General features: G+C 48.1%; 3 protein-coding genes across 3 annotated transcripts; 2 read left to right on the forward strand and 1 right to left on the reverse strand.

Moving 5' to 3' along the window:
* Positions 1 to 16,526: 16,526 nt before the first annotated feature.
* LOC100285689 (RNA-binding protein) lies at positions 16,527 to 18,492 on the forward strand. The gene is made up of 5 exons (NM_001158580.1): positions 16,527 to 16,688; positions 17,250 to 17,412; positions 17,521 to 17,587; positions 17,674 to 17,905; positions 18,112 to 18,492. Exons 1-5 carry the CDS (start codon positions 16,600 to 16,602, stop codon positions 18,320 to 18,322), a joined length of 762 nt encoding a protein of 253 aa, NP_001152052.1. The 5' UTR covers positions 16,527 to 16,599; the 3' UTR covers positions 18,323 to 18,492.
* Positions 18,493 to 18,805: 313 nt separating this feature from the next.
* LOC103632207 (uncharacterized) lies at positions 18,806 to 23,232 on the forward strand. The gene is made up of 3 exons (XM_020541263.3): positions 18,806 to 20,605; positions 20,951 to 22,371; positions 22,469 to 23,232. The coding sequence occupies exons 2-3, from the start codon at positions 21,655 to 21,657 to the stop codon at positions 23,051 to 23,053; spliced, it is 1,302 nt and encodes a 433-aa protein (XP_020396852.1). The 5' UTR covers positions 18,806 to 20,605; positions 20,951 to 21,654; the 3' UTR covers positions 23,054 to 23,232.
* Positions 23,233 to 23,419: 187 nt separating this feature from the next.
* LOC103632206 (uncharacterized) lies at positions 23,420 to 24,880 on the reverse strand. The gene is made up of 2 exons (XM_008654029.4): positions 24,563 to 24,880; positions 23,420 to 24,485 (listed from the first exon to the last, which is right to left on the reverse strand). Exons 1-2 carry the CDS (start codon positions 24,802 to 24,804, stop codon positions 23,420 to 23,422), a joined length of 1,308 nt encoding a protein of 435 aa, XP_008652251.1. The 5' UTR covers positions 24,805 to 24,880.
* Between the last annotated feature and the right edge of the window lie 250 nt (positions 24,881 to 25,130).

Below are 25,130 nucleotides of genomic sequence, written 5' to 3' on the forward strand. Positions count from 1 at the left end.
CGTTTTGAAAAATATACTGATAATTCTTGGGCGTCCCCCCCCAATGGGTGTGGGCAAGGGACGGCTTGGTACGCTGAATGTTTTAGCACGCTGCTTCTGAGTAGTAATGTGATGTGACAGCGGGTGTAATCATATCCTCCGCGCTGTTGACTGGAGTCCCAATGGGTGTTGTGTTGCGTGAAACGGCGTCAGCCGCCTGACGTGTCTTCAGACAGGTTGAAGTGCTTATTGAATGCTTTGCGACTGTTCAGTGACCGCGGTTGGAGGTGAGCGGTTGCCTTCTCCTTCTATAAATAACGTCGTTGTCTCTCCTGCTTTTTCACATCTCTTGCTGTTCTCTGTTGCTTGCCTTTCTTCTCTCCCTTTTGCTTCCACCATGGGCAAGAACAACAAGCGCAAGCATGAGCCAACTCCTCCATCGGAGGATTTTGGTGACTCGGAGTACTCAGAGGAGGAGTTCTCCTCTGAGTCTGAGGGGTCTCCGGCTCCCATCCCCCTGCGTGAGTCGTCTGACGACTCAGACGACTCACAGGGGCTCGCGGCGGAGGTCTGGACGTACATCCGGGTCGTCGAGCGCTCCGGGCTCGAGGGCTCGGATGAGTCGGAGTACTCCTCGGATGAGGAGGACTCGGACGGCGGCGGCGAGGACGAGGACAACGACGACGATGACGACGACGACGAAGGCGGTGGCGGCGGTGACGGTGACGGCAGCGGCAGGGGCGGCGGCAGCGGCAGAAAGGACGGTGACGACAGCGGCAGCAGGGGCGGCAGCGGCGGTGGCGGCAGCAGCAGAGGCAGCACCAGGGGCGGCAGCGGCGGCGGCAGCAACAGGGCCAGTGGCTAGATGCCACTGGTCTTTTAGATATTAGTATAGTATAGTTAGAATAATGTAGTAGTATTTAGTAGTGTAGAGTAGTATAGTGTAGTGTAGTAGTAGTAGCAGTAATGTAATGTAATGTAGTAGTAGTAGTAGTAGGGAAGTATCAACTCATAAAGAGTTGATTTGTAAGTATGTTATCTTCCCTTTAATGAATGAAATGATGTTGGTTTCTCTGTGATGATTACTCTTTGATATTCATAACTCGAAGTTCTTGAATCATTCCTCTTCCCGGCTTTTTCGTGAAGTTGATTCCTTTGAGATAGTGAGTGAATAACTCGGACATCATACTGATGCTTTTAGAAGTAGCCGCCGAGCGACTTGTAGATGATGTCAGAGAGCTTTTAGAGATAACTGCCGAGTAACTTGAAGACGACGTCGGCGCCTTAGAGGTAACTGTCGAGCGACTGAACATGATGTCGGAGTTTTAGAGATAACTGCCGAGTAACTTGAAGACGACGTCAGGTTTTTAGAGGCAACACCGAGCGACTGGAGGGTGACATCAGCGTTTTAGAGGTAACGTCGAGCGACTGAACACGATATCAGCGTTTTAGAGGTAACGCCGAGTGACGGGAGGGCGACGTCAGCGTTTTAGAGGTAACGCTGAGCGACTGGAGGGCGACGTCAGCGTTTTAGAGGTAACGCCGAGCGACTGAACACGATATCAGCGTTTTAGAGGTAACGCCGAGTGACTGGAGGGCGACGTCAGCGTTTTAGAGGTAACGCCGAGCGACTGAACACGATATCAGCGTTTTAGAGGTAACGCCGAGTGACTGGAGGGCGACGTCAGCGTTTTAGAGGTAACGCTGAGCGACTGGAGGGCGACGTCAGCGTTTTAGAGGTAACGCCAAGTGACTGGAGGGCGACGTCAGCGTTTTAGAGGTAACGCCGAGTGATAGCAGGCTGCGTGGGCCACTTTGAGGATGATAGCCGAGTGATGAGGTGGCGCATCGGTGTTCTGGAAATAACTGCCGGGTGATCACGTGGCACGCCGGTGTTTTGGAAATAACCGCCGGGTGCTGACTGGGCACTTTTTGAAACGGTATCTGGCTCGGGAATATCCCATAAGTGCTGCGCTTTTAGCCGCCTTTGCTTTTCGTGCCCTAGTTCTTGCTTTCTCGCTTCCGAATCCTCTCTGCAATTCGCCTCCCACTCTGCTCGCTGGTAGAATCGAGATGGCGCCCAAGAGGAAGACCTCGAGTTCGTCTGCTGTGGTGATTCCTCCAATCGACCCCAACAGCCAGTTGCCTTTCGCAGGTAACCATATGTCCGTCATCTCTGAGCCCGAACTTCTCCATCTCGTGTCCATCGGGGTTCTTCCTCCGCGGGAACTCTGTTCTTGGTGGATTTGCCATGGGGTTACTGTCCCAACTGAGGATACCCATGAGTCCGTTGTTTATGCTCCTTTCCTTCTCCGCGGCCTTGGCCTTCCCATTTCTCCCTTTTTCCGCGGCCTCCTTGATTTCTACCATCTTAACTTGACCCATCTGAACCCCAATTCTATCCTGCAAATCTCCATTTTCGTTCATTTATGCGAAGCCTTTCTCGGTGTGCTGCCACATTTCGGGTTGTGGAAGTACTTGTATCGCTGTCGCCCTGGGATGGCCGGGGGACAACATCAGTTGGTTGGGGGTGCCAGCTTGGAGATGCGCCGCGGGAGGAAGACTGAGTATCTCGAGATCCCTCTCAAAGACAGTATCAAGGGATGGCGCCTGGAGTGGTTCATAGTTGAGAATTATGGAAATTCTCTCCCCCCCGGTCGGGAAGACAGCCGGATGTTCGCACCCCGAGCTGGACCGAGTCTCCCACAGATCAGGAGGTAGCTGAGGCAGGTGCGTTGCTAGCTGAAGTTGGACTGCTGAAAGAGAGGGGTCTGACTGCTGAAGCTGTGGTTGCTGATTTTGTCTTCAAGAATATTCAGCCGTTGAAGGACAGGGCATACCCAGCTTATCTGTATCGAGGCCTAGCCGACTCAACTCGGGTTACCAACAGAAGAATTCCCTCTGCAGACTTGGTGAGCCGACTTGAGATGATCCTTAGAGGCAAAGTGTCAAATGTTGGTGCTCCAGTGGCATATTCGGCCTGGAACCTGCCTCCTCCCAAAGCCTTCACCCTTTTTGTGTCGAATCCACCTGTCACTGATGGCAGTTTGGGCCTTAGAGTGCGACCCTCTGCTGAAGAAGTTAGTGCCTTGGTTGCCTCGCTTGGGGAGATTCCTGATGATGAACGGCAGGTCCACTTTGAGGTGCCCCTGAATCCTAGCGATGCGGAGATAAGTGTTATGCTTGATTTGTTGGCTGAGGACTCTTCTGATGCTGCTCCTGCTGGGACATCGGTGGTGACGCCCCTCCCAGAGGCTGATACAACTTTGGATACTCAGAAGCCTGCCAGTACTCGCCCGAGGCGCCCTTGCCGAGCCAGTCAACCTGATCCTTCTGCTGATGAGCAGAAAAAGAAAAAGAGACGCCTCCGGCGAGTATCCAGTTTGGATCGGGATGTTGGTACCTCGGTTCCTGCTGCTGAAGAAATGCCTGTGACTGAATTTACTGATGCTGATCCCAATGGGTGTACCCAATCCGCTGCTGATCTCAATGTGGGTGCTCCATCTGTTGCTGATCCCAATGGGGGTGCTGCTTGTGTTGCTAATGTGGACGACGAGGAGGAAGAAGATGAAGTTCCTTTGACTCAGAAAAACAGTCGGCGGTTCATTGCTAGCGGTTAAAGTAGTGGAGTTCCTTCTCCTGCTTTGTCTGCCCTCATTGGTCTGCAAGAACTGTCCCTGGCCAATTTTGATCAGACTCTCGAGGATATGGTTTCAGAGGATTTGTTATCGGAGCCAGCAGATGATGGTGTGATGGAGGTTTGTGCTGATGTGCCTGATGCTGGGTTGAGGTCATCCCATGCCTCATCGACCTTGGAGCGCGATCTCGAGGGTCGGGAGACTGACTTGGATCGTCCTGGCCCCATGGAAGTAACTGAGGGCCCATCAGCCTTAGAAGTGGCTACCGCAGAGAACTTGGACCCCAAGGATGGTGTTGACACATGCCCAGCCCCCGAGGATGTCGCCGAGGATGACTTGGTTCGGGTGGGAAGTGTAAGCCACTGCCCAGCCCCCGAGGGTGCTGCCGGGGATGATCTGGCTCAAGTGGGCAGTGCAAACTATGACCCAGCCCCCGAGGGTGTTCGAGCGGGGTCTCCCTCCTGTACTTCCATGGACGTTCATGTGGGATCGCCTCCACACTCCGGCTGTATGGTGGTAGCCCAAGCCTTGGACCGGGGAGTCGCTTTAGAGGGCAGTGTCCCCGCTGACCGAGTGTTGGGCTCTGTTGACGGCACCGAGCTAATTCCTGCTGGTTCGTTGCAAGCTGCTTCGGGTGGTGGTCTTACGCCCGGTTATCAATTGATCTCTCCTGATTTGGGGATCCCTTTGTTCTTTTCCAACCTCCAGGTACTGTGATGTATTTTAGCTTGGTTTTTATACTGCATGAACCGTTGTTATTACACTCATCTGTTCTCCTCATCAGGCTTTGGTGGATGGGATGGCTAGCCAGCTGAGGTTACAGGGTGCTTCTGTCCCAGAAGTAGCTTCATCTCTTGCATGTTGGAATCCAGTGTCACTTCAACATCGTGTCTCTGAATTAGAGGCGACCAACGCTGGTTAGTGCTTTTTTACTTCTCTTTGTCTTTCCCGTAGACTGCTTCATATTCTGACCCTTTTTGTTTGTTTGATTGTCTCCTGTTAGGTATGACTCGGCAGATCTCCACTCTTGAGGAAAAACATTCCCGAGATCAGGCTGAATTGGTCCAGCGGTGCACTGACTTTGAGGAAAAGTACTCTCAGAGCCAGACTGAACTGGGTCAGGTCTCCGCTGCTTTGGATGACGCCAATGCACTGAGTTCATCTCTTCACGCTCAGCTCAATTCTGAAAAGGTGATTTATGAAACTGTGCTTTGCCTTGTTGTGCTCCTATTACTTGCTTGGTTTTTGAGGGAATTGACTTTTGTTTGCAGGAAGAAAAACGTATCCTTGCTGTTTCTCGCGACAGTCTTGACAGATTGTATCGTGATTCTAGCAACTCGCTGACTATCCTGGAGAGGAGTCATCGCTTCACCATGGAAGAGTTGGACAACCAACGCTGTAAGTTGCAGGAATCTTCGGATGAGGTGACTCGGCTCAAGCAGCTGATATCAGCGAAGGACGCTACCATCAAAGAACTCTGAGCTTCCAAGAAATCCATCGCCCAGGAGTTAGAAACTGCTCGACTGGCTGCCAAGGTCGCCGAAGAAACTTCTGTTACTCTCAGAGCCCAACGCGATAGAGCCATGGACAAGGCTATTCGGGCGGGGCGAATCTTGATGAGGAGACTCGGCGTGGTTGTTCCCGAGGATATAAGGGCTGATGTGAGTGCTGCCCCTGATTCTTCGAGTCGTCCTTCCTCATCGATCGCTCCTGAGAAAAATATCACAAAATAGAGAAACATTTTGCGTGCTTTGAGCGCGCGGTTAGCATGGTCAGACATTTGTTAGAGGACGTCATTTCAGTACTTAAACGACATTGTTATTCTCGTATTGTTTCAGAATTCATCAGTCTATAAATTTGCAGTAGTAAAATGATGCGCGATGGTTTTGAAATTTGTTTGTGGGATATAGAAGTTATCCTTATATGAGTAGTTGTAATCACGTCAGATCGCCTTAAGTCGCTGCTGACTTAAGTCGATTGCTTTTTGTTAATAGGGCGTAGTGGTCACCCTGAATTGTGTAGGCGTGAGCATGTTGCACCGCCTTAAGTCGCTGCTGACTTAAGCCGATTGATCTGTTAGCGGGGCATAGTGGTCACCCCAAGTTAAGTAAGCGTGAGCATGTTGCACCGCCTTAAGTCGCTGCCGACTTAAGCCGATTGCTCCGTTAGCGGGGCATAGTGGTCACCCCGAGTTAAGTAAGCGTGAGCATGTTGCACCGCCTTAAGTCGCTGCCGACTTAAGCCGATTGCTCCGTTAGCGGGGCATAGTGGTCACCCCGAGTTAAGTAAGCGTGAGCATGTTGCGCCGGCTTAAGTCGCTGCCGACTTAAGTCGATTGCTCCGTTAGCAGGGCATAATGGTCACCTCGAGTTAAGTAAGCGTGAGCATGTTGCACCGCCTTAAGTCGCTGCCGACTTAAGCCGATTGCTCTGTTAGCAGGGCATAGTGGTCACCCCGAGTTAAGTAAGAATGCAAGTCAATCGTGAACAAACTGAGCATCTTTGAAACCCCTTTTTTTATTGATGACATATTTCCACTTTACAAAGTACATCGTCGTCCCGATAGCTTTTGAAATACAGCTAGGGATAAAACTTCCTGAGGTGTTCTATGTTCCAAGAGTTCCCGACTTCTGTGCCATCCATCTGAGTGAGACGATATGATCCGGGCCTAGTGACTTCTGCTACTATGAAGGGTCCTTCCCATAAGGGCGATAATTTGTGCCGTCCCTCCCCCGTTATAATTCGGCGGAGGACGAGATCTCCTACCGAGAAGGATCGCTGTCGCACAGCCTTGTCGTGATAGCACCTTAGAGTTTGCTGGTACCGTGCTGATTGGATTACCGCATTCAGTCATTCTTCTTCAAGTATATCAATGTCCTCCAGCCTGGTGACCTCGACTTCTGCTATGTTTTCGAAGATCAACCTTGGCGCCCCGAACTTGAGATCGGCGGGTAGCACTGCCTCCGACCCATAGACCATGAAGAAAGGAGTGTTTCCATGCAGAGCTCGGCTAGGTTGGGTTCTTAGGCTCCAAACAACATAGGGCAATTCCCTTATCCACTTTTCTGCGAATTTTTCATTCTTATCGAAGACCTTTTTCCTGAGTGCCTCCAGTATCATCCCGTTGGCTCGCTCAACCTGCCCGTTGGCTCTTGGATGTGCTACAGATGCATACTTGATTTGAATGTTTTTTTGCTCGCAGAAGTCGAAGAACTCTGAACTTGTGAAGTTGGATCCTATGTCAGTTATGATGCTGTTTGGTATCCCGAATCTGAATATTATGTCTTGTATGAATTCCACGGCCTTAGCTGAGGTTAAAGAAGCGATGGGCTTGAACTCTATCCATTTAGTGAATTTGTCGATCGCTACCAATACATGAGTGTATCCTCCTTGAGCTTTCTTGAAAGGTCCAATCATATCCAGTCCCCAGCATGCGAAAGGCCAAGTTACTGGTATGGTCTGCAGTTGCTGTGCTGGCAGATGTTGTTGTTTTGACAAGTATTGGCAAGCTTCGCACCTCTGAACTAACTCGGCTGCATCACTCTTCGTTGTTGGCCAATAGAATCCTAACCTGAAGACCTTCCCGACTAGTGTTCTGGATGCTGCATGTATTCCACATTGCCCAGCATGGACCTCCTCCAGAAGTCGTTTCCCAGTAGATGAGAGGATGCACTTCATGAGGACGCCTGATGCACCTCTTCTGTACAATGTCTCCCCAATGAGTGTGTAGTGAGCCGACTGTCTGGCAATGCGTTCGGCTGAATTCTTGTCATCTGGTTCCTCTTCATTCTTTATATACTTGATGATTGGCCTTCTCCAGTCATCAGAGTCTGACTCGGGTTGATCTATAATATTACACTCTTCTGTTTGATCCCTTGAGATGCTCGGCTGTAGTATTTCTTGCACGAAGACTCCAGGTGGGACCTGAGTTCGACTGGATCCTAGCTTGGACAATACATCGGCTGCTGTGTTCCGATCTCTTTCTACATGATGAAATTCCAGGCCTTCAAATTTATCTTCCAGCTTTCGGACGGCAGTGCAGTATTTTCCCATTGAATCGCTTGAACAACCCCTCTCTTTGTTTATCTGGCTAATGACTACCAGAGAGTCTCCGTACACCATCAATCTCTTGATGCCCAATGATATGGCGATGTTTAATCCGTGGATCAGAGCTTCATACTCGACTGCATTGTTGGAGGCCGGAAATAGCAACTGGAGGGCATATTTGAGGTGCTCGCCTCCAGGTGCGATGAAGAGAATTCCTGCTCCTGCTCCCTGCAGCTTCAGCGAGCCATCAAAATACATTCGCCATACTTCTGCAGTCTCTGGGTTATCTGGTACTTACTGTTCAGTCCACTCTGATACGAAATCAACCAGTGCTTGAGTTTTGATGGCAGTGCGAGGTCGGAACTCGATGTCATGAGATCCCAGCTCACAAGCCCACTTGGCTATTCGGCCAATAGCTTCCTTGTTGTGAAGAATATCCCCTATCGGAAAACCAGTGACTACTATGACTTTGTGGTCATCAAAGTAGTGACGTAGCTTGCGGGCAGTTAGAAGTACTGCATATAATAGCTTCTGAACTTGAGGGTACTTTTTCTTTGAGGGGCCTAGAACTTCACTGATGAAGTAAACAGGATGTTGCACTGGGTAGGCATGTCCTTCTTCTGCTCGCTCGACTACCAACACGGTGCTTACCACGTGAGTCGTGCAAGAGATATACAGTAGCAGATCTTCAGCTGGTTGAGTTGACGTAGCTCGTCGGGGTGGCTTCAGTACTGGTGGTGTTGTCAAGAATTTCTTCAGTGCATCTAGGGCCTCCTGTGCCTCTGAAGTCCACTGAAACTTATCCACCTTCTTGAGTAGCTTGTAAAATGGTAAACCTTTTTCCCCCAGCCTGGATATAAATCTGCTCAGAGCTGTCATACATCCAGTAAGTCGCTGAACCTTCTTTTGTGATCGAGGTGCTTCCATCTTCATGATAGCTTCAATCTTATCCGGATTAGCCTCAATTCCCCGGTGGCTGACAATAAACCCGAGTAACTTTCCTGCTGGTACCCCGAAAACACATTTTTCGGGATTGAGCTTCCATCTATACCGTCTCAGACTGTTGAAAACCAGCTGTAAGTCTTCGATGAAGTTTTCCGAATTATCTGTTTTGATTACCACATCATCTACGTAGGCCTCCACACGCTTGCCCCAGTGATCGGCTAAGCATGTTTGAATGGCTCTCTGATAAGTCGCTCCAGCGTTTTTGAGGCCGAACGGCATGGAGGTATAACAGAAAGCACCAAACGGAGTGATGAACGCTGTTTTTTCCTCGTCTTCCTTCGCCAAACTAATCTGATGGTATCCGGAATAGCAATCCAAGAAAGACAGCACAGAACACCCAGCGGTGGAGTCCACCACCTGATCTATCCTTGGGAGCCCGAAGGGATCCTTCAAACAGTGTTTGTTGAGATCAGTATAGTCGACGCACATGCGCCAATCCACTTTATTCTTTTTGAGTACAAGAACAGGGTTGGCTAACCACTCGGGGTGTAACACCTCTCTAATAAATCCAGCCGCGACCAAGCGAGCTAACTCGGCGCGAATGGCCTCTCTCTTGTCGGGCGTGAAACGACGTAGCTTTTGCCGAATCGGCCTTGCCTGGGGATAGACCTTCAGTTTGTGCTCGGCCAGTTCTCTTGGGACTCCCGGCATATCCGCAGGTTGCCATGCGAATACATCTCGGTTATTTTGCAGAAACTGGACGAGCGCGCTTTCCTATTTGTCGTCCAGGCTGGAGCTAATGATGGCAGTCTTGCGTTCATCAGCGAACCCCAGGTTGATCCTCTTGGTTTCTTCAGTCGGTCGCATAGAGGTCGCGGCCTGAGCTTCGTTTGCCGGTACTGCGAGGTCCTCCTCAGGCTTAGAGTTCGCCTGTGTCGAAGAAACCAGTGACGACTTGGTGGTGAGGGCTGCTTGGATGGCCACTCGGAAACACTCTGCGGCGCCTTGGAAGTCGGCACGCACAGTTATGATTCCTTGCGGTCCTGGCATCTTCAGTATCATGTATGTGTAATGTGGAATGGCCATGAATTTGGCCAATCCCGGCCTCCCGATGATGCCGTTGTACCCGCAGTCGAAGTTCGCCACTTCGAACCTCAGGAACTTGGTTCTGTAGTTCTCCAGAGTTCCGAAGGTGACAGGCATGTAGATGTGGCCTAGCGGGTATTCCCCTTCCGTCGGCACGATGCCGAAGAAAGGAGTGTCCGACTCGTGGAGCTCTTTGAGGTGAACTCCCAAGCCTTGGAGTGTCCGGGGGAAGGTGACGTTGATGCTGCTCCCCCCGTCCAATAGCACCTTCTTCACCCGGCTCTCTCGGATCACCGGATCGACGAGGAGCGGGTATTTGCCTGGATGGTCGAAGTTGAGCCATTGATCCTCCCGAGTAAAAGTGATCGGGTGCTCCGACCACCGGTATGGGGCGGGAGGACCGGTGGTCGCCACCAGTATCTGGCGGTCGTTGAGCTTTTGTTGTCTTTTGTTCTCCTCGACCCATGTCCGCCGAAGATGACGTTGACCTCCCTGTCAACACGCGGGAAAGCTCCTCCTCCTCCCTCCTCCTGCTGATGGGGTTGTCGTGGTTCATCTGGTCCTCCCCTCGGCGGAGGAGGAGGTAGAGGTTGGAAAGGTCGACCGTGCCCGACGGAGTGCTTGAAGTCCCAAAAGTTACGAAGAGTGTGGCGCATGTCCTTGTGGTATGGGCACTGGGCGTTGAGGATGTCGTCCAGCGTGTGCTCGCCTCCGCGAGGTCCTCCTCGGGCGCGAGAGGCAGGTGGTCCGGCGGCGTGCACTTCTTCGCGAGGCCTCTTCTCCCAGCGTTTGTCGGGTTGCTGGTTCGCGTCGCGTCGTGGTGCTGCCGGTGCGGGCTTTGCTCCCCCGATGAGGTCCTGGGCCCGCTCGTCGGCAGTGATGTAGAGGTCGGCTTCCTGGAACAGCTCCTCGGAAGTAGTCGGCGCCTTCTGTAATATGGCTCGGACGAAAGCCGAGTCATTGGATCCTCGGTAGAAGTCCTCGATCATGGCCGCCTCCGTGACCTCGGGGATACGATTTCTCATGGTCTGGAACCTTTTGAGGTACGACCGGAGAGTTTCGTCCCCCCGACGCTTGATGGATTTGAGATCCCATGGTTGCGCCGGTTTGTCGGAGAGGGACTGGAAATTGGCGGTGAAGCGTCGACTGAAGTCGCCCCAGTCGTCGATGCAGTGTCGGGGTAGATGTCGCAGCCATTGCAGTGCGTCTTGCCCAAGGACAATGGGTAAGTACGCGGTCATCACGTCCTCGGACGCCCCGGCAGCTCGAGCAGCGGTGGTGTCGACGGCTAGCCAGCCCCCTGGATCCTGCTTAGGTTCATATTTGTCGACATTGGATACCTTAAAGTTGGGAGGCCATTGGATGGCCCTGAGGCGCGGAGTAAGAGCAGACACTCCGCATGTGTCCTCCTGTCGTCGGGGATGATGTCTGTCCCGGGGAGGGGAGTAGTTGTTGTGGTTCCTCGACCGTCCCCGGGTAGTACCGCCAGTTGAGGCTGTTGCCGACTCAGTTCTGGTGGCCTGGCTCCGAGTTGGGATGCCATGATCCCTGTCGTACTCCTCCCGGCGGCGGATCTCGTTCTCATGCCACCGTTCACGCGAAGCATTGATGGAGCTTCGCGTGTCTCGGCGACTGTTGATGGCGTGTCGTAGATCATTCGGCGGGTGAGCAAGCGGTAGAAGATGGTTGGCCGCCTGGGTGAACAGTCGTCGGTAGCCCTCGGCGTCGGGAGTCCGAGGGAGTCCATCAGCTATCCGAGCTAGTACTCCTCCGACTTCGCTCGGCGTGTTCATGGCTCGAGCGAAGTCGGGGTTCAGGTTGCGCCCGAAGAATGGATTCTCCCGACGTTGCCTTGCGTCTTGCTCGGCTTGTTCCTGAGCCCGGCGACGATCACGTCGTCGGGAGTTCCTTCGTTCTCTGAAGACGCGTTCCTCCGGAGTTTCTCCTATCTCCGAGACCTCGTCTCGCGAGACAGGTTGCTCCGGATCCCGTTCTCCGGCCGCGTGATGTCGTCGAACGTTCCTGCGCCGGTTCCTCCGTCGGCGGGATTCTCGTTGAGGCGGTTCCTCTCCGGGTGCAGTCGGCTCGTCGTCGAAGACGGTGGGCGACTCCACTCTCCCGATGAAGAGGACGTCAGGGTAGAATGGTGCTGCTGTCGTGGCGACCTTCTTTCCGTTCTCCTTTGAGGGCGGAGGAACAGAAAGAACAACTTGCTTCCCCTTGGTCTCCTTCTTCCTCGCGATCTGTGTCCATTCTTTTGCCGGGGAAGTAGACATTGGAGTTCTCCGAGTCAGCGGACCCTCGGCCCCTGACTTTCCGAAGACGATCTTTTTCCGGAGAGCTGGAGGTTGCGCTTCTCCGACATTTTCGGAGTTTGTTGGAGGAGACTTCTTTTCCGGCGGATCCGCAATGCGGTGTAGAGTTCCCTCTTCATCTACTACGGATGAGATTGTTCTGAAGCAGAATACGGATCCGGGACGGAGGGTGATCTTGCTGTGGAAGGTGACTGCCATTGAGCTAGCTTGGATCGTCGACACACCCCCTACCTGGCGCGCCAGGTGTCGGTGTTTTGGGTCCGACCGCACACCCGGGGTTGCCCCTCAAGGTGTTTTTAGGAGTAGGACGGTATCGACGACTGTAGCAAAATGGTTCGTGCCAATTGCACGAGGGACAGTGGACAAGGTTTACAGGTTCGGGCCGCTTAGAGATGCGTAACACCCTACGTTCTGGTGAGTATGCTGAGTGAACGAGGTTACAAGAGAGCTCTCTGAATTGAGAATGCAGAGAGTCGGAATGGGTGGTTAAGTAATAGGGTCGATCGTTCTGAAGGGGTGCCCCCTAGGCCTTATATACTCGACCGTGGGGCAATACACATGAATATGATAACAACGTGCAGCTAAAAGATAGTGAACTGTTTGAGTTTATCTCCCGATAGTCGTTGCCGACTTATCCTCGCATGGCTCCGCTGCATGGGGGCTCCAGTGCGGGAAAGTCGGATCTCTGCTGTGGTCGCTCGCTCGACGTTGTGGGCCGTCCGGGTTTGCACCAATCCGGCCCCATGTCGATCTGCTTTGCTGGTTGTCTCTCCCCAGGCCCACGAAAGAATGACCTTACGATTTATTGGGCCCTTAGGCCTTTCGTGAGGTCTTTTACTCTTTTAGTGGACCCGAGGGATATCTATCCCCCACAGATGGCACATGCATTAGGAAAAACTCACATGCCTATTTTTTATCACATAAATTAGGCACCGAAACAATTGCGCCAAACACATCAGCAATAAATGGGTTTCCTCAGCCATATTCTGGTATGCTGATGGACTCATATCCAGGACGACCGTCACTGCTATCTCCGCTAAATGGTAGGTCAACTCTGAGCATGGCCGGACCGTCCGCCAACGATCTCGCACCATCTGGCCCTCCGTCAGACCGTCCGGCACCCTATGCCGGACAGTCCAGAATCACACAAAGCCTAACACAAGGGTCATAGGCGTTGCCCGACGTGGCCGGACAGTCCGGGAATAGTACCGGACCGTCCGGTCCACTCTCAGATCGTCCGACTGCAATGGTTGGACCGTCCAGAGCACCTAAAATCACATGTGATCCTCCTAATGCGGAAGGCTGTCATAAAGATAGTGGAACACCCAATCCCCAAGAGTCGAAAAAGTCACCTGTCGTTGAGCTTATTTGGCCCGCTAAAGCTAAATCTTCTGTTCGCTCTCACCCACACTCGACACAAAAAGAGAAAGTTAAGTTCACATTTAATATTGCTAAATATTGCTAAGTGTGATAAAATATTTGATGAGTTACTTAGGCATGGTAATATTAAATTGTCGCATATAATTCCTCCGGTTGAAGAATTAAAAGGGCGTATATATTGTAAATGACATGGCTTCTTTCTTTATAACACTAATGATTGTGTTGTCTTCTGTCGGCAAATACAATCGGATATAAACGAAGGCCGATTGAGATTTCAAAAGGAGGTGAAGATTGACAGGCCACATGTCCTGTCACCATATTAGAGCTGACGAGCAAAAAAGTCATAGTTCGGCCATGTGCGACCAATAAAAGCAAAGATAAAAATATCGTCATTGGTGATACACGTATGCCAAATATATCAAGTAGAGTGGTTACTCAGAAGGCTCCGGACAAAAGAAAGACCGGAGGCACCAGGAGGCAAGAACGGTCAGACACCCGATCATAGTCACCTATCCTGCATACGTCGGACAATCCGGGTACTAAGGCCGGACAGTCCGAGACAGCCGCGGACAATCCGGCTATGAAGGCCGGACGGTCCGCAAACCAGCAGAAGCAGCAGCAATCTCAGACTGCCGGACCACAACGTTCCAAAACAAATATTAGGAAGCAAAACACTTTCAAGATGCCTGACCGGCTCAGCAGAGTTGGCCCTACTTTTGATCAGCTGCTTGCTAAATATATGAAAAAGGTTGTTCCACAACCGACCAATAAAACAAACAAAGTCAAAAGGGCGATCTGTGCAAAAGCAAAAGCCAACTAAACTGGCCCAAAAGGTAGCACAACCAAGATCGCCTAGTCATCCTCCCCCAGGGATAGCATGGTGCTTCCTGGTCTATCCATCGCCGATGTGTTGTCCTACTCATGTGTGGGCTGGTACGGCGATGAATCCGTATTACTGACCCACTCCGTTTGCTTATTTGGGCTGGGAAACCACAAGTTTTTGCCTATTGACATGTTGATCAGGCAGACATGACCGAAGAGGATGCAATATGAAACGACCTCTGTGCATCAAAGTTCTATCAAGTATTTATATTATTTGATTGCAAGAGCCGATGACTTGCATCGAGCTGAGTCCTTACTTCGGAAACAAAATAACTCATGAGGTCAATTGCTTCTGAAGGTTTTGCTGGTGCTTTTGGTTGGCCAAGCTCCACCAAAAGGCAGGGGCATGTGTTGAGCACCAAAAGTGGCGGACGGTCCGGCCCTTGGGCCCGGACGGTCCACAGCCCCGCGATCAGATCAACTCGGGTGATTATCCTTATCTCATGCTTGGTTATCCATCTAATCACGTGGTAGTTGTTGGTTATTTCCTAGGAACCGGTCCAGACCTCCTCCCATATAAATATAAAAGGGGTACGACCGATTGAGAACTCCCGAACATATTCCAATTGAACCAATTACTTTCTTTATCATTCCTGCCCTACGAGTAGATGTAGCGTAGTTCTAGTTATAGCAGTCCGCATATCCACCTCCACCCCTATTCGACTTTACGTCGTCTAGATCCGTCTTTGGTGCCCTGCCGACTCCAAGACGACCATAGGATCTTACCACTTCCAGGGGGGCAAGATCTAGTTATCCACCTAATGCCTCTTCCTCGAATTAATCTCTTAATTCCTAGGCGACTCCACGTCGTCTGGGACGCCCCGGGTGACCTGTCGACCTAGGGCGCCCTAAGATCTCTTCCAGCGAGGAGGAGGAAGACAACCCTGCGCCATCGCGGACCGTCCGACCCTGTACACGGATCGTCCGGTGCGACGCAGGGAAAGCGTCGCTCCTGCGCTTAGGTCGCGAACCGTCCGACTCAGAGCCACGGACCATCTGCGTCGCCGCAGAGGGCACCACCAGACAGTACACCCCTAGTGATTGGTGCTGCCCTGATCGACGCCAACACATGGAATTCTGAACAAAATGATACTTTGAAGTAAAGAAATTTTAAGTTCTTAATATAGATTAACTTAAGGGGTATGTCCTTGGACCACTAAATAACACTGTTCGACATGGGGCACTTATTACCTATTGGACATATCACATAGCAGTATGTTCATTATTAAACAAAAACAGATAACTGACCATGTAAAATTGTGTAAGCTCACCATGGCCTGATGTACACAAGAGCGAGAAAATGAATGGCCACATGGTGTAGTGACGGGTTCATACAATAGTTTAAAGCATAATGTGCACTCAAAATCATCAGTTCTATCTCGTTTTCCCTATCATGCCGTTTAAAAAAAGTTTTATATTCCTTTCGGTCTAAACATCTCTACTTTATAATGGTTTACCTTCGAGATGGATCGTAAGAAAACAATTAAGCTTAATACGGCATGAAACCTCATGTAACAAAATAGATAGTATCACCTCACTATTAAAGGAGAACGAGCGACCGAGCTAGCTATAGAAAAAAATACATGTTCAACTCGTACATTTCTCGCCCTTTTAGCTAAGGTAAATTACAATATTTAGGGAGTGTTCAAATGAACTAGAACTAATAGTTAGTTGGCTAAAAATTAGTGGTGGAATTAGCTAGCTAACAAATAGCTATCTAACTATTAACTAGTTTACCAAAAATAGCTAATAGTTGAACTAATAGCTAGGGTGTTATGCCTCAACTAATTTTAGCCACTAACTATTAACTCTAGTGTATTAAAACACCCTTTAATAATATATTCGTTCTCAAATATTTGTCAATCTTTAGTTTATTTTTGAATTAAACCGTGACAAATAAAAAACGAAGGAAATATCTAGTATGTGGATCATATATTATTTTTATTTTATTTTTTAGAGAGGGACTATTATGCTGGCTTATCACTGTGTCTCATGTGTTGTTGCACAGTGCACAGTCACAACGCACTCATATTGTGCTTTTTATATACAAAGGGAACGATTTTGCACGTACAAACGTAAAAAAGTACGAACAATCCAAAAGGAGTCCAAAGTCCATCCATCGGTCCTTCCGTCTCGACAAGCTTCTTCATCTCCTCCGTCCTTCACCGCTTCCTTGACCCTCTCTCTCCCCCACCCCACCCACGGAAAGCTTCGAGCTTTCACTCTATACCCCAGGGAGAAGGAAGGAAGCCGGCACAGTCTACTGGCCTTGTGGTGCCGGCAACTGACTAGGATCGAGAAATAGGGTTCTTGGAGAGCGGCCGGTCCATGGCACAGCGGGGCGAGCTGGGGCGGCAGCTCCCGCTGAGAGGCCCCCTCAAAGCCCTAGAGGCAGACATCCACCACGCTAACGCCATGTAAGCATGCATACTACTCACTCCGCCTTGGATTGTGCGCTATTTTGGGCAATTCCTCCTTCGCTTGCGCGTTTAATTAGATTTTTTTTTGAATGACCACACGCGCTGAAATTGGGGAAAGTGCGATGGAGGTATCCCAGTTTGGAAAAGGACGTAATTTGTCCCTTGGGTAAGGAACCTTGTAGAGTGGACTCCTAGGGTTGGTAATTTAGTAAACTCACCCCTGTTAATCAACGAAATGAGTAATTTAGGGAGTTCACCTGCGGTTATGCTAGGGATTATGGGGAAAACCCAATCGGTATGTTGGCCAGCAATAATCCATTGCATTTATGAACAATGCTGCTTTGCCCTAATGACTTTTCTCTATTAGGTCTCGTTTGGGTGCCCATGTATTGATATCAATCCGTGTGTTGGAGTGGTTTGGTGTGGAATTTAAACACTCCTTGTGTTGGATTATGGTGAATACATGGGCATCCAAAAGGTCTTGTGTGTGTTTCATTGCTGCTGTGGTGATTGGTTAGGTTGGACCGTTTCAACTTACTTCTGATTCGCAAATTCCAGGGCAGATGCTATTCAGAGGAATTATGGTGGCGCATGTGTGCAGATGAGGCTGTCGTTCAGCTCCCTGGCTCCATTGTTTTTGTACTTCATCCAATGGCTGGACTGCGGCTGCTGTTATGCCCTTCCCAGCTATTTAGGATTGTTTCACATTCTCATATGCAAGGTAAAATTGCAGTATGTGGTTCTGAAATTTGGACCTCTTATATATATTTTTTCTGTACAGGAGACCTGGGTTTCATGCATTAAAATCTGTTATGTTTTGTTTTCGCAGGTTTATGCTGATGGAGATAGCTCAGTGTCGACATATGAAAGGCGGGCAAGCCTTAGGGAATTCTACGGTAGTCTCTAGCCTATATGAGCGTGTTGTAACCCCTGCATCAATCTGCTTTGGACTGGAATTCTCATAAGTCTTCTTCCATTGCAGCAATTATCTATCCGATTCTGCAGCAGCTTGAGAGTAGTTTGATCGAGAGGGACCTGAAAGGGAAGGGCCGATGCAAGGATATAGTGAGTAGGAGGAGGATGGAGGATTGGAAAAAGGTTTCCGGTAGGGATGTGGAAAGGGAGGATGAATGCGGGATTTGCATGGAGGCATGCACCAAGATGGTCCTGCCTAATTGCAGTCATGCAATGTGCATAAAGTGCTATAGGGACTGGTAATTACCTCTCACAATTTTCATTATCTGTATGTGAATTTGAACAGGCTATGCAATTTGGATATGGATTTCGAGTCTAATTAAAGTGCTACATTTTAGTTATTTAATGTGTAGCCAATAAATTAATGCTACAATGTATGCCCATGTGTGGGTATAACTTTTTTGTTGGTATAGCTTTGCTTAGTTTTATATTGTTGTTGGTACAGGTATAAGAGATCAGAGTCTTGCCCTTTCTGCCGAGGAAGCCTCAAAAGAATCCGCTCGACAGACCTTTGGGTGCTTACAAATTCCAACGATGTCATCGACCCTGCACATTTAGAAAAGGAAAACGTGAGGCATTTCTATAGCTACATTGACAGCTTGCCCCTAATACTTCCTGATAGCATTTTCTTTTTCTATTACGAGTATCTACTATAACGCTGAGGCAACATACATCAGATGTGTAAATTGCGAAAAGCAGATGAAATCATGGTTTTCTTTTGTAGATGAACCCCCCTCTCACTCTGACCACATGCATGTCTATTTACTCATAGGCTGCTAATGTAAACATTAATGCATCTGTCAATAAAGTTGTTAGGAGATATTTATTAATATTGTCAAGTGAATGGCCTTTTTCAAAAAAAAATCTACCGTGCCCACATCATGGTAGAAAAAGTCTCTTAGTTCTGATCCCTGTATCAACTTTTTGTTATTTCTAGGTTTGTGTGAATGAAGCAAGTGCATCTTGACATGAACTAGTTGTTTTAGCCTACCATTAATTTTTGTCACAGATTATTACATTTTTGGAGTGTTTGGTTTCTAAGTACTAATTTTTAGTCACTCCATTTTATTTTATTTTAGTCTCTAAATTACCAAATACGAAAAATAATAAAATAGAGTTTTAGTTTCCTTATTAGACAATTTAGAAACTAAAATAGAAAAAAATAGAGGGACTAAAAATTAGTCATAGAAACCAAACACCCCCTTTATCACTTTGAAATATACTAAGTGGTGTGAAAGGGCGTCTAGCTGAGTAGTTTAGGCATTCTCTGTAACACTTCTCTAGAAGTTCCTAAATTAGGGATCGGGGATTTTTATGAGAATGTATTCTTCTTGATATAATGTCAGGGGCTTTCTTATCCTGTAGATCAGAGTTTTTTTAAATAGAAACCCTTTATTTGGAACTACAAGGGCAGATATCAGTGAACTCTGGTTTTGTAGCAAATAGATTGGACTGATTGAGGAAACAGTATAATGTCTCTGTTTATGTTGTCATACCTCCTAGCAAGGTCATGGCACGAGAAGTAGGCTCCTTTTGAACGTAGGAATTAAAAAATATAGGAATAGGAAAAACGTAGCATTGTAAATACAAAACAGAGGATTGTAAAATGTAATAATATTGAATGGAAGGTTGTATACGACATCTACAATACCCTCTCCTACAAACAAATCACCACCTGTGCATCTGCGACGTGATGTGATCTGGTTTAATAAGACTGTGTTCAACGGGGGACGCTTGCGTCCCCCTCCCCTATTACTGTAGCACGGATAGGGGCTACAGTGGCCCTCTATCCCCTACACCGCCTTCCTCTTCCTCCTCTCCCCTCCCGATTTCTTCTCTCTCCCGCTAAATGGATGGGGACGCTACGGCGGAGACCTTCCCCCCTTCGGCTTCCTTGGCACACAAGCGCGCGCGCTCGGAATACTCCGACGAAGGAGGTCGAGGCGATCCGCGGGCGAACCAACCGCCGCCGGACAAGGTACGCGTCGATCCGCCGTCGCCCCCGAATCGTTTGTCTGCGTCCGGCCGGCGACAAGAAGTCGGGTTCGTCCACGCGAATCCGCCTTCATCCTTCCCGGACCGGCGACCCGGTCGATCCGTGCGAAGACGCCGGCGCCGCTCGTCTCTGTCCGCCGGGACGTCAGCTGCGGGGTCGAGGTCGAAGGGAGGTCATCCATTCTCCGATAGATCTACGCTCAGCCGATCTGCGTCGTTCGAGCTTCACGGTCCAAGGTCCGCTTCGTCGGATCTCCAAGGTCTACACCTCGGATTGATCCGAGTTCCATTAAAACCGTACCTTGGATTACCATTAGGGTTTACATGTACTGTACTTCTTTCTGCGCTACGATTGATGTGTTCATCGCCTACTTTAACTAGTTAGGGTTGTGGTTAAGGCCGACATCCGATTCGCCTATTGTTTATGTACACCAACCAAGTTTCATATTGTTTATGTACACATAGATCTCAACCTAACCTGAATCACGTATTGGTAACTGATCCGTGGTAATTAAGTAACAAATTTATACTACGCTTCATAGGAAACAATATTTAGACTATAGTGTCATTATTGTTTTCGTCGTCCTGGTTTACTTAAGATTGTGTACCCACCCATTTGTGCATTTTCAATTCCATTAAGATAGCTGTGGATTGTATGTTGTTTGCTGAATGTTGGTGGGACAGAATTGCATATTAATGTTGGTATTCGAAGAACTCTGTAGCGTTACCGTTGAAAGACCCAAACAGAACACCTTGTTCCTTCCATATCGAGTACTTTCAATTGGACTTAGTTCGTGTGTCTACGAATTGGACTCAGTGACCCTTTCATTTGTATTTGTCTTTCATTACATGACCAACCATTGTATGCAACTAACGAAACCTTTACTTATTATGCAGCTTGATTAAATTATTTGATTGTTTGACGTCCTCTTCAAATAATTAAGGTTCTAAATTCTTTTTCGCTATAGTACATAGTTATTTATCAATTGCATAAGTCTGTCTCCATGAGTTCTGTCTGTGCTTTCATGTTTTATGTGCAACTTTAGGTTATTAGATGCAACCCACATACGTCCGAAAGCCACGATACATGTGTACAAATACTTTACCAGTGCATAACATTTCAAGCAACAGTTCTTTGCTAACAGCCATCAGCAGATTAGTTCACTACATTGAAATATTAGTTTATTATATTGCAACCCACTGATGTTTCCTAACTGCCATTAACAATTTAATTTGACCACTTAGGAACAAGACTGCACCTAATTTATTCATGTATGCACCTTGTCTAGCCAAGGAGGTCCTGGTTGAGGATACGAATCAAGATGAGCACCCATGATGCCAAAGTGTTGCAACACTTAGTCGTCAATCTTGCATCCTCTGTGGAATCTGGTGCTTTCAATATTAGAAGCTTTCTAGAAGAGGCATTCCGTCATTTGGGTGACGAGCATTACCTTCTGAATGCTCTACTTGAAATTCGAAAGGAGGTAGACCTGATGGAGCAGGACGCATTAGAGAGCAAAGCAAGGTCTGACCCAGAAAAGGAGAGGATGGAGGAACAAATTAACCTTGCGGAGCCTGTCAAGCCAGTGCCTAGACAAATTACTTTCACCCCCCCTTCCTCACCAGAATTGTATGAGGCCAGTGACAATGACTCGTACGACTCTGACAGGTCCACTAGGTATAGCATTTGGAACCTGTAATTGTGGTACCTCGACCTTTGTCGTAGTGCTAGAAATGCATCCAAATAAATTATGAACTTCTGTGTTATGTCTGTGATGCATGTGTAACCGATGTAGTACTGCTTCAAGCTAATGTTCCTTTTGTAAGAACCTTATGTCGAATGGTACACCCTTTCATATGAATTTATGCGAATGTGTGCATCCTTATGATCATTTTCTTTCACCCTTATGTCCAAATAATTCGAGTTTCTATTTTGTACTCCAAGTTTGTTATCTGTTGTCCAACTTAATGTATTTATGTATTTCATTCCAGAATGGCTGAGAACAACTCAAACACACCTTTTCGACCACCTGCTGCCAGCCCCAATTCAGGTAACCAAATGTTCCCCCCACCCCTGTGGGATCCTCAAATGTGGCAGGCCCAAGGTTTAGACCCAACACAGCCTAATATGTTTAGTAATCCTACATCCCATATGACCAATCCTAACTGGTCCCAGGGACATAATGACCCATCTCCATATACCTTTCGTACTCCATGGAACCCATATTTTGGTATGACGAATCCTGGGGGTCCTCCAACACAAACATCCTTCGGTCAACCACAGCTGGTACCACCCATTCCATGTCCACAGGTTTCGACCCATGTTCCAAACCAGACTGACCCTATAAATTTTGAATCCGAAGCAGAACACAGTGTCCAGGAAGTGAACAGCCCTACCAAACCTTCTGATACACCTAGGACTTTTAGGAGGACAAAGGAACAGAACTTCAAACCTGATGAAGACCTGTTGCTTTGCAAAACATGGCTAGAGATTAGTAGTGACCCAGTTATTAGCACAGGGCAGAGGAAGGAGGGTTTGTGGGCTAGAATTGAGAAAAGGTACAATGAACTTAGAGGTGAGTTTCCTTTAAGGTTGAATAGGGCTCTCAGCAGCAAGTGGGACAAAATAAGAGCAGAAACAGGAAAATTTGCTGGATTCTATGCTAGAGTCTTAAGGGAAAACCAGAGTGGCCTCACAGATAACGACAAGGTACACTGATATTCATTTCGAATACTTTTTGTATGTGAAGGTTTGTGTAATCGTACTGTTCTACGTTCACTGATGTGGGGTTGTAAATCTTGTGTAGACATCGAAAGCTGCAACTCTTTATGCAACCTCACAGAAAAAGCCATTTCATTTCATGCATTGCTGGACGCGCCTTAAAAATGAACCAAAATGGGATGCCATGGTTCATGGAAGCCCCTGGAGAGCCACTGCGGGGACGGAGCCTGGCCGTAGTCTTACACCTACAGGCTCTGTTAATGAAGTTGAATATGATGAAGGTGGTTCAAGAGGGAAGAGACCATTAGGACATGACTCCGCGAAAGCTTCAAGGAAGAAGTCAATGTCCAGTTCATCTCAGTCTACTGACTACCTTTCAAGAATCCATGACATGCAAGTAGCAAGGTTCAAGCAAAGTGAAGAAAAATCAGACCTAAAGCAGCAGAACATTGAGTTCATGAAGGAAGTTGAACTGAAGAAGTTGGAGGTTCAATCCAAGGAAATACAAGTACAGGAAAAAAAATTGATGATGGAAGATTGGAAGAAAAAAGACGAAGAGCTCAACAAACTTTATGCTATGGACATGGATGCGTTACCTGATGAATTGCGAGCTGTTTACATCGCAAGGAGAAAAGGTTTAATCGAATATTTCATCAACAATCCTGTGTGACGAGTACTACTGTATTTCATAAGGTGTTTGTCACCTTTGTATCGGCTTACCGTGGTCCTATGAGTTTGGACATGTCTATTTTAGAGTGGTTGAACAATTCCTTAGTTGTTTGAGTTCATCAGCTTGGTTTTTGAACATTGTTTATTTTCACATTATTGATATTCATAATAAGGATTATGATACATGACTTCAAGTTTGGAAACTTATGCAACTTATTTGTACCAGAGGCATTACACTTAGAAGGAACTATCACTTCTCTACCAGGGACATACAAACCACATACGACAACTAGTCCTGGTACACAACATTTAGTTCATAATTGAAAGTGAACAACATTGGTGTAGCACATCCTTTGGATAAAAGGCATCAACCCATGGAGCCCCGACGAGCCCAGAGGTGTTGTATGAGGTTGTGCTGTAAAGACAAGTATGTTGCCTGACATGTGATGTCCTGGTCGGGATCGTTGGGTAACTCTGAGCGGATATGATTGTTCAGCCACTCGTTGCAGACCTCAGGAGTATTGTTACACGGCTCAGGTGGCCCAGAGGGGCCAATGAAGTCCACATTAGCTGCACCATCTCCTTCGTCCTCGACAATCATGTTGTGCATAATAATGCAAGCAGTCATCATCTCTGCGAGGTGATTACGATCCCAACCATAAGCGGGTCCACGTAGAACAGCCCACCTAGCCTGCAAAACTCCAAATGCTCGCTCAATGTCTTTTCGACAACTCTCTTGCTTGGTAGTAAAGTGAACCTTTTTTTCCTCAAATGCGTGGCGAATAGCTTTAACAAAGGTAGGCCAATTTGGATATATGCCATCTGCTAAGTAGTATCCGAAATTGTAAGTGGTCCCATTAATAGTGAATTGCACTGGTGGCATCGTCCCATTACATAACGGATCAAACACAGGTGACCGATGAAGCACGTTGAGATCATTGTTGGTACCAGGCATTCCAAAGAAGGCATGCCAAATCCACAAATCGTACCCAGCGACTGCCTCTAGTATCATTGTTGGCCTCGAATTGCGCCCACAAAACTGTCCGCGCCATGCAGTAGGACAATTGCGCCATTCCCAATGCATACAATCGATAGAGCCTAGCATACCCGGAAACCCCCTGTCGGCGTTTACACGTAGTATGCGAGCAATGTCGTCGTGGTTAGGGATACGAAGGTATCGTTCGCTAAAGCAAGAGATGATTGCGCGACAAAAACGAATAAGGCAGTCCCTAGCGGTAGTCTGTCCAATCTGTATGTACTCATCTACCGCATCGGTTGGTAACCCGTACGCAAGGATACGCAATGCAGCACAAACTTTTTGCAATGGACCAAGCCCTGCTAAACCTGTTGCATCACAACAAATAGTGAAGTATTCGTCTTCTCGCTGAACGGCACGAAGGATTTGTAGGAACAAAGGACGATGCATCCGAAACCTATAAACGATAATAAAGCAAAAAATTAACAAAACAAACCTAGAAATGAAAGTAAAATCATAACTTACGAAATGTACCTTCGACGAAAGACATGTGATGGATACACAGGATTAGGTCCGAAGTAGTGATGTTTGATGAGATTTTCTCCAGCAGCGTGGTCCCTATGGATAACTCGGCGAGGCAATGAGGAGCGCCTACGCCGCATGCTCGTGTCTCCTACTACAAGGTGCTCAACATGTTGGGCAAGCAACAAGGTATCGATCTCATCGTCGGAATCGTCGGATGACGAGGACAACACAAGGCTTTTCAATGACTCCATGACGACCTAAACTACGAGTCGTACTACGGACTTCTTATGGAATGGCGGATGATATAGAAGAGGTGAGTGTGTAGATGAGTGGAACATGTCCCCAGGGTACCTTATTTATAGGTGCCCTAGGTGTGTGAAGGAAGGCAGACGGTCGTGGCTTCCGGTAGAAGCCAGTCGTGTCGTGCAAGCCACTCGTGTCGTGTACTAGAAGAATGAGAATTTGTATTTCTAAAAAACATAAAAGCGTACCGTATTTATACTAACGTATTAATAGTAATTATTAAGTTCGCTAATTACATGTGGACCTAAATTCGCCCGTGTACTATGCAAATAAT

Source organism: Zea mays, chromosome 7, assembly GCF_902167145.1.
Source record: "Zea mays cultivar B73 chromosome 7, Zm-B73-REFERENCE-NAM-5.0, whole genome shotgun sequence".
Taxonomy (NCBI): Eukaryota; Viridiplantae; Streptophyta; class Magnoliopsida; order Poales; family Poaceae; genus Zea; species Zea mays.

Coding starts and splice junctions, on each gene's coding strand:
- LOC103632206 (XM_008654029.4), bottom strand. CDS start 24,804: ATGGAGTCATTGAAAAGCCTTGTGTTGTCCTCGTCATCCGACGATTCC. Junction 24,486..24,562: donor TCACATGTCTTTCGTCGAAG/GTACATTTCGTA, acceptor TATCGTTTATAG/GTTTCGGATGCATCGTCCTT.
- LOC100285689 (NM_001158580.1), top strand. CDS start 16,600: ATGGCACAGCGGGGCGAGCTGGGGCGGCAGCTCCCGCTGAGAGGCCCC. Junction 17,413..17,520: donor TTCACATTCTCATATGCAAG/GTAAAATTGCAG, acceptor TTGTTTTCGCAG/GTTTATGCTGATGGAGATAG. Junction 17,906..18,111: donor ATAAAGTGCTATAGGGACTG/GTAATTACCTCT, acceptor TTGTTGGTACAG/GTATAAGAGATCAGAGTCTT.
- LOC103632207 (XM_020541263.3), top strand. CDS start 21,655: ATGGCTGAGAACAACTCAAACACACCTTTTCGACCACCTGCTGCCAGC. Junction 22,372..22,468: donor GCCTCACAGATAACGACAAG/GTACACTGATAT, acceptor AATCTTGTGTAG/ACATCGAAAGCTGCAACTCT.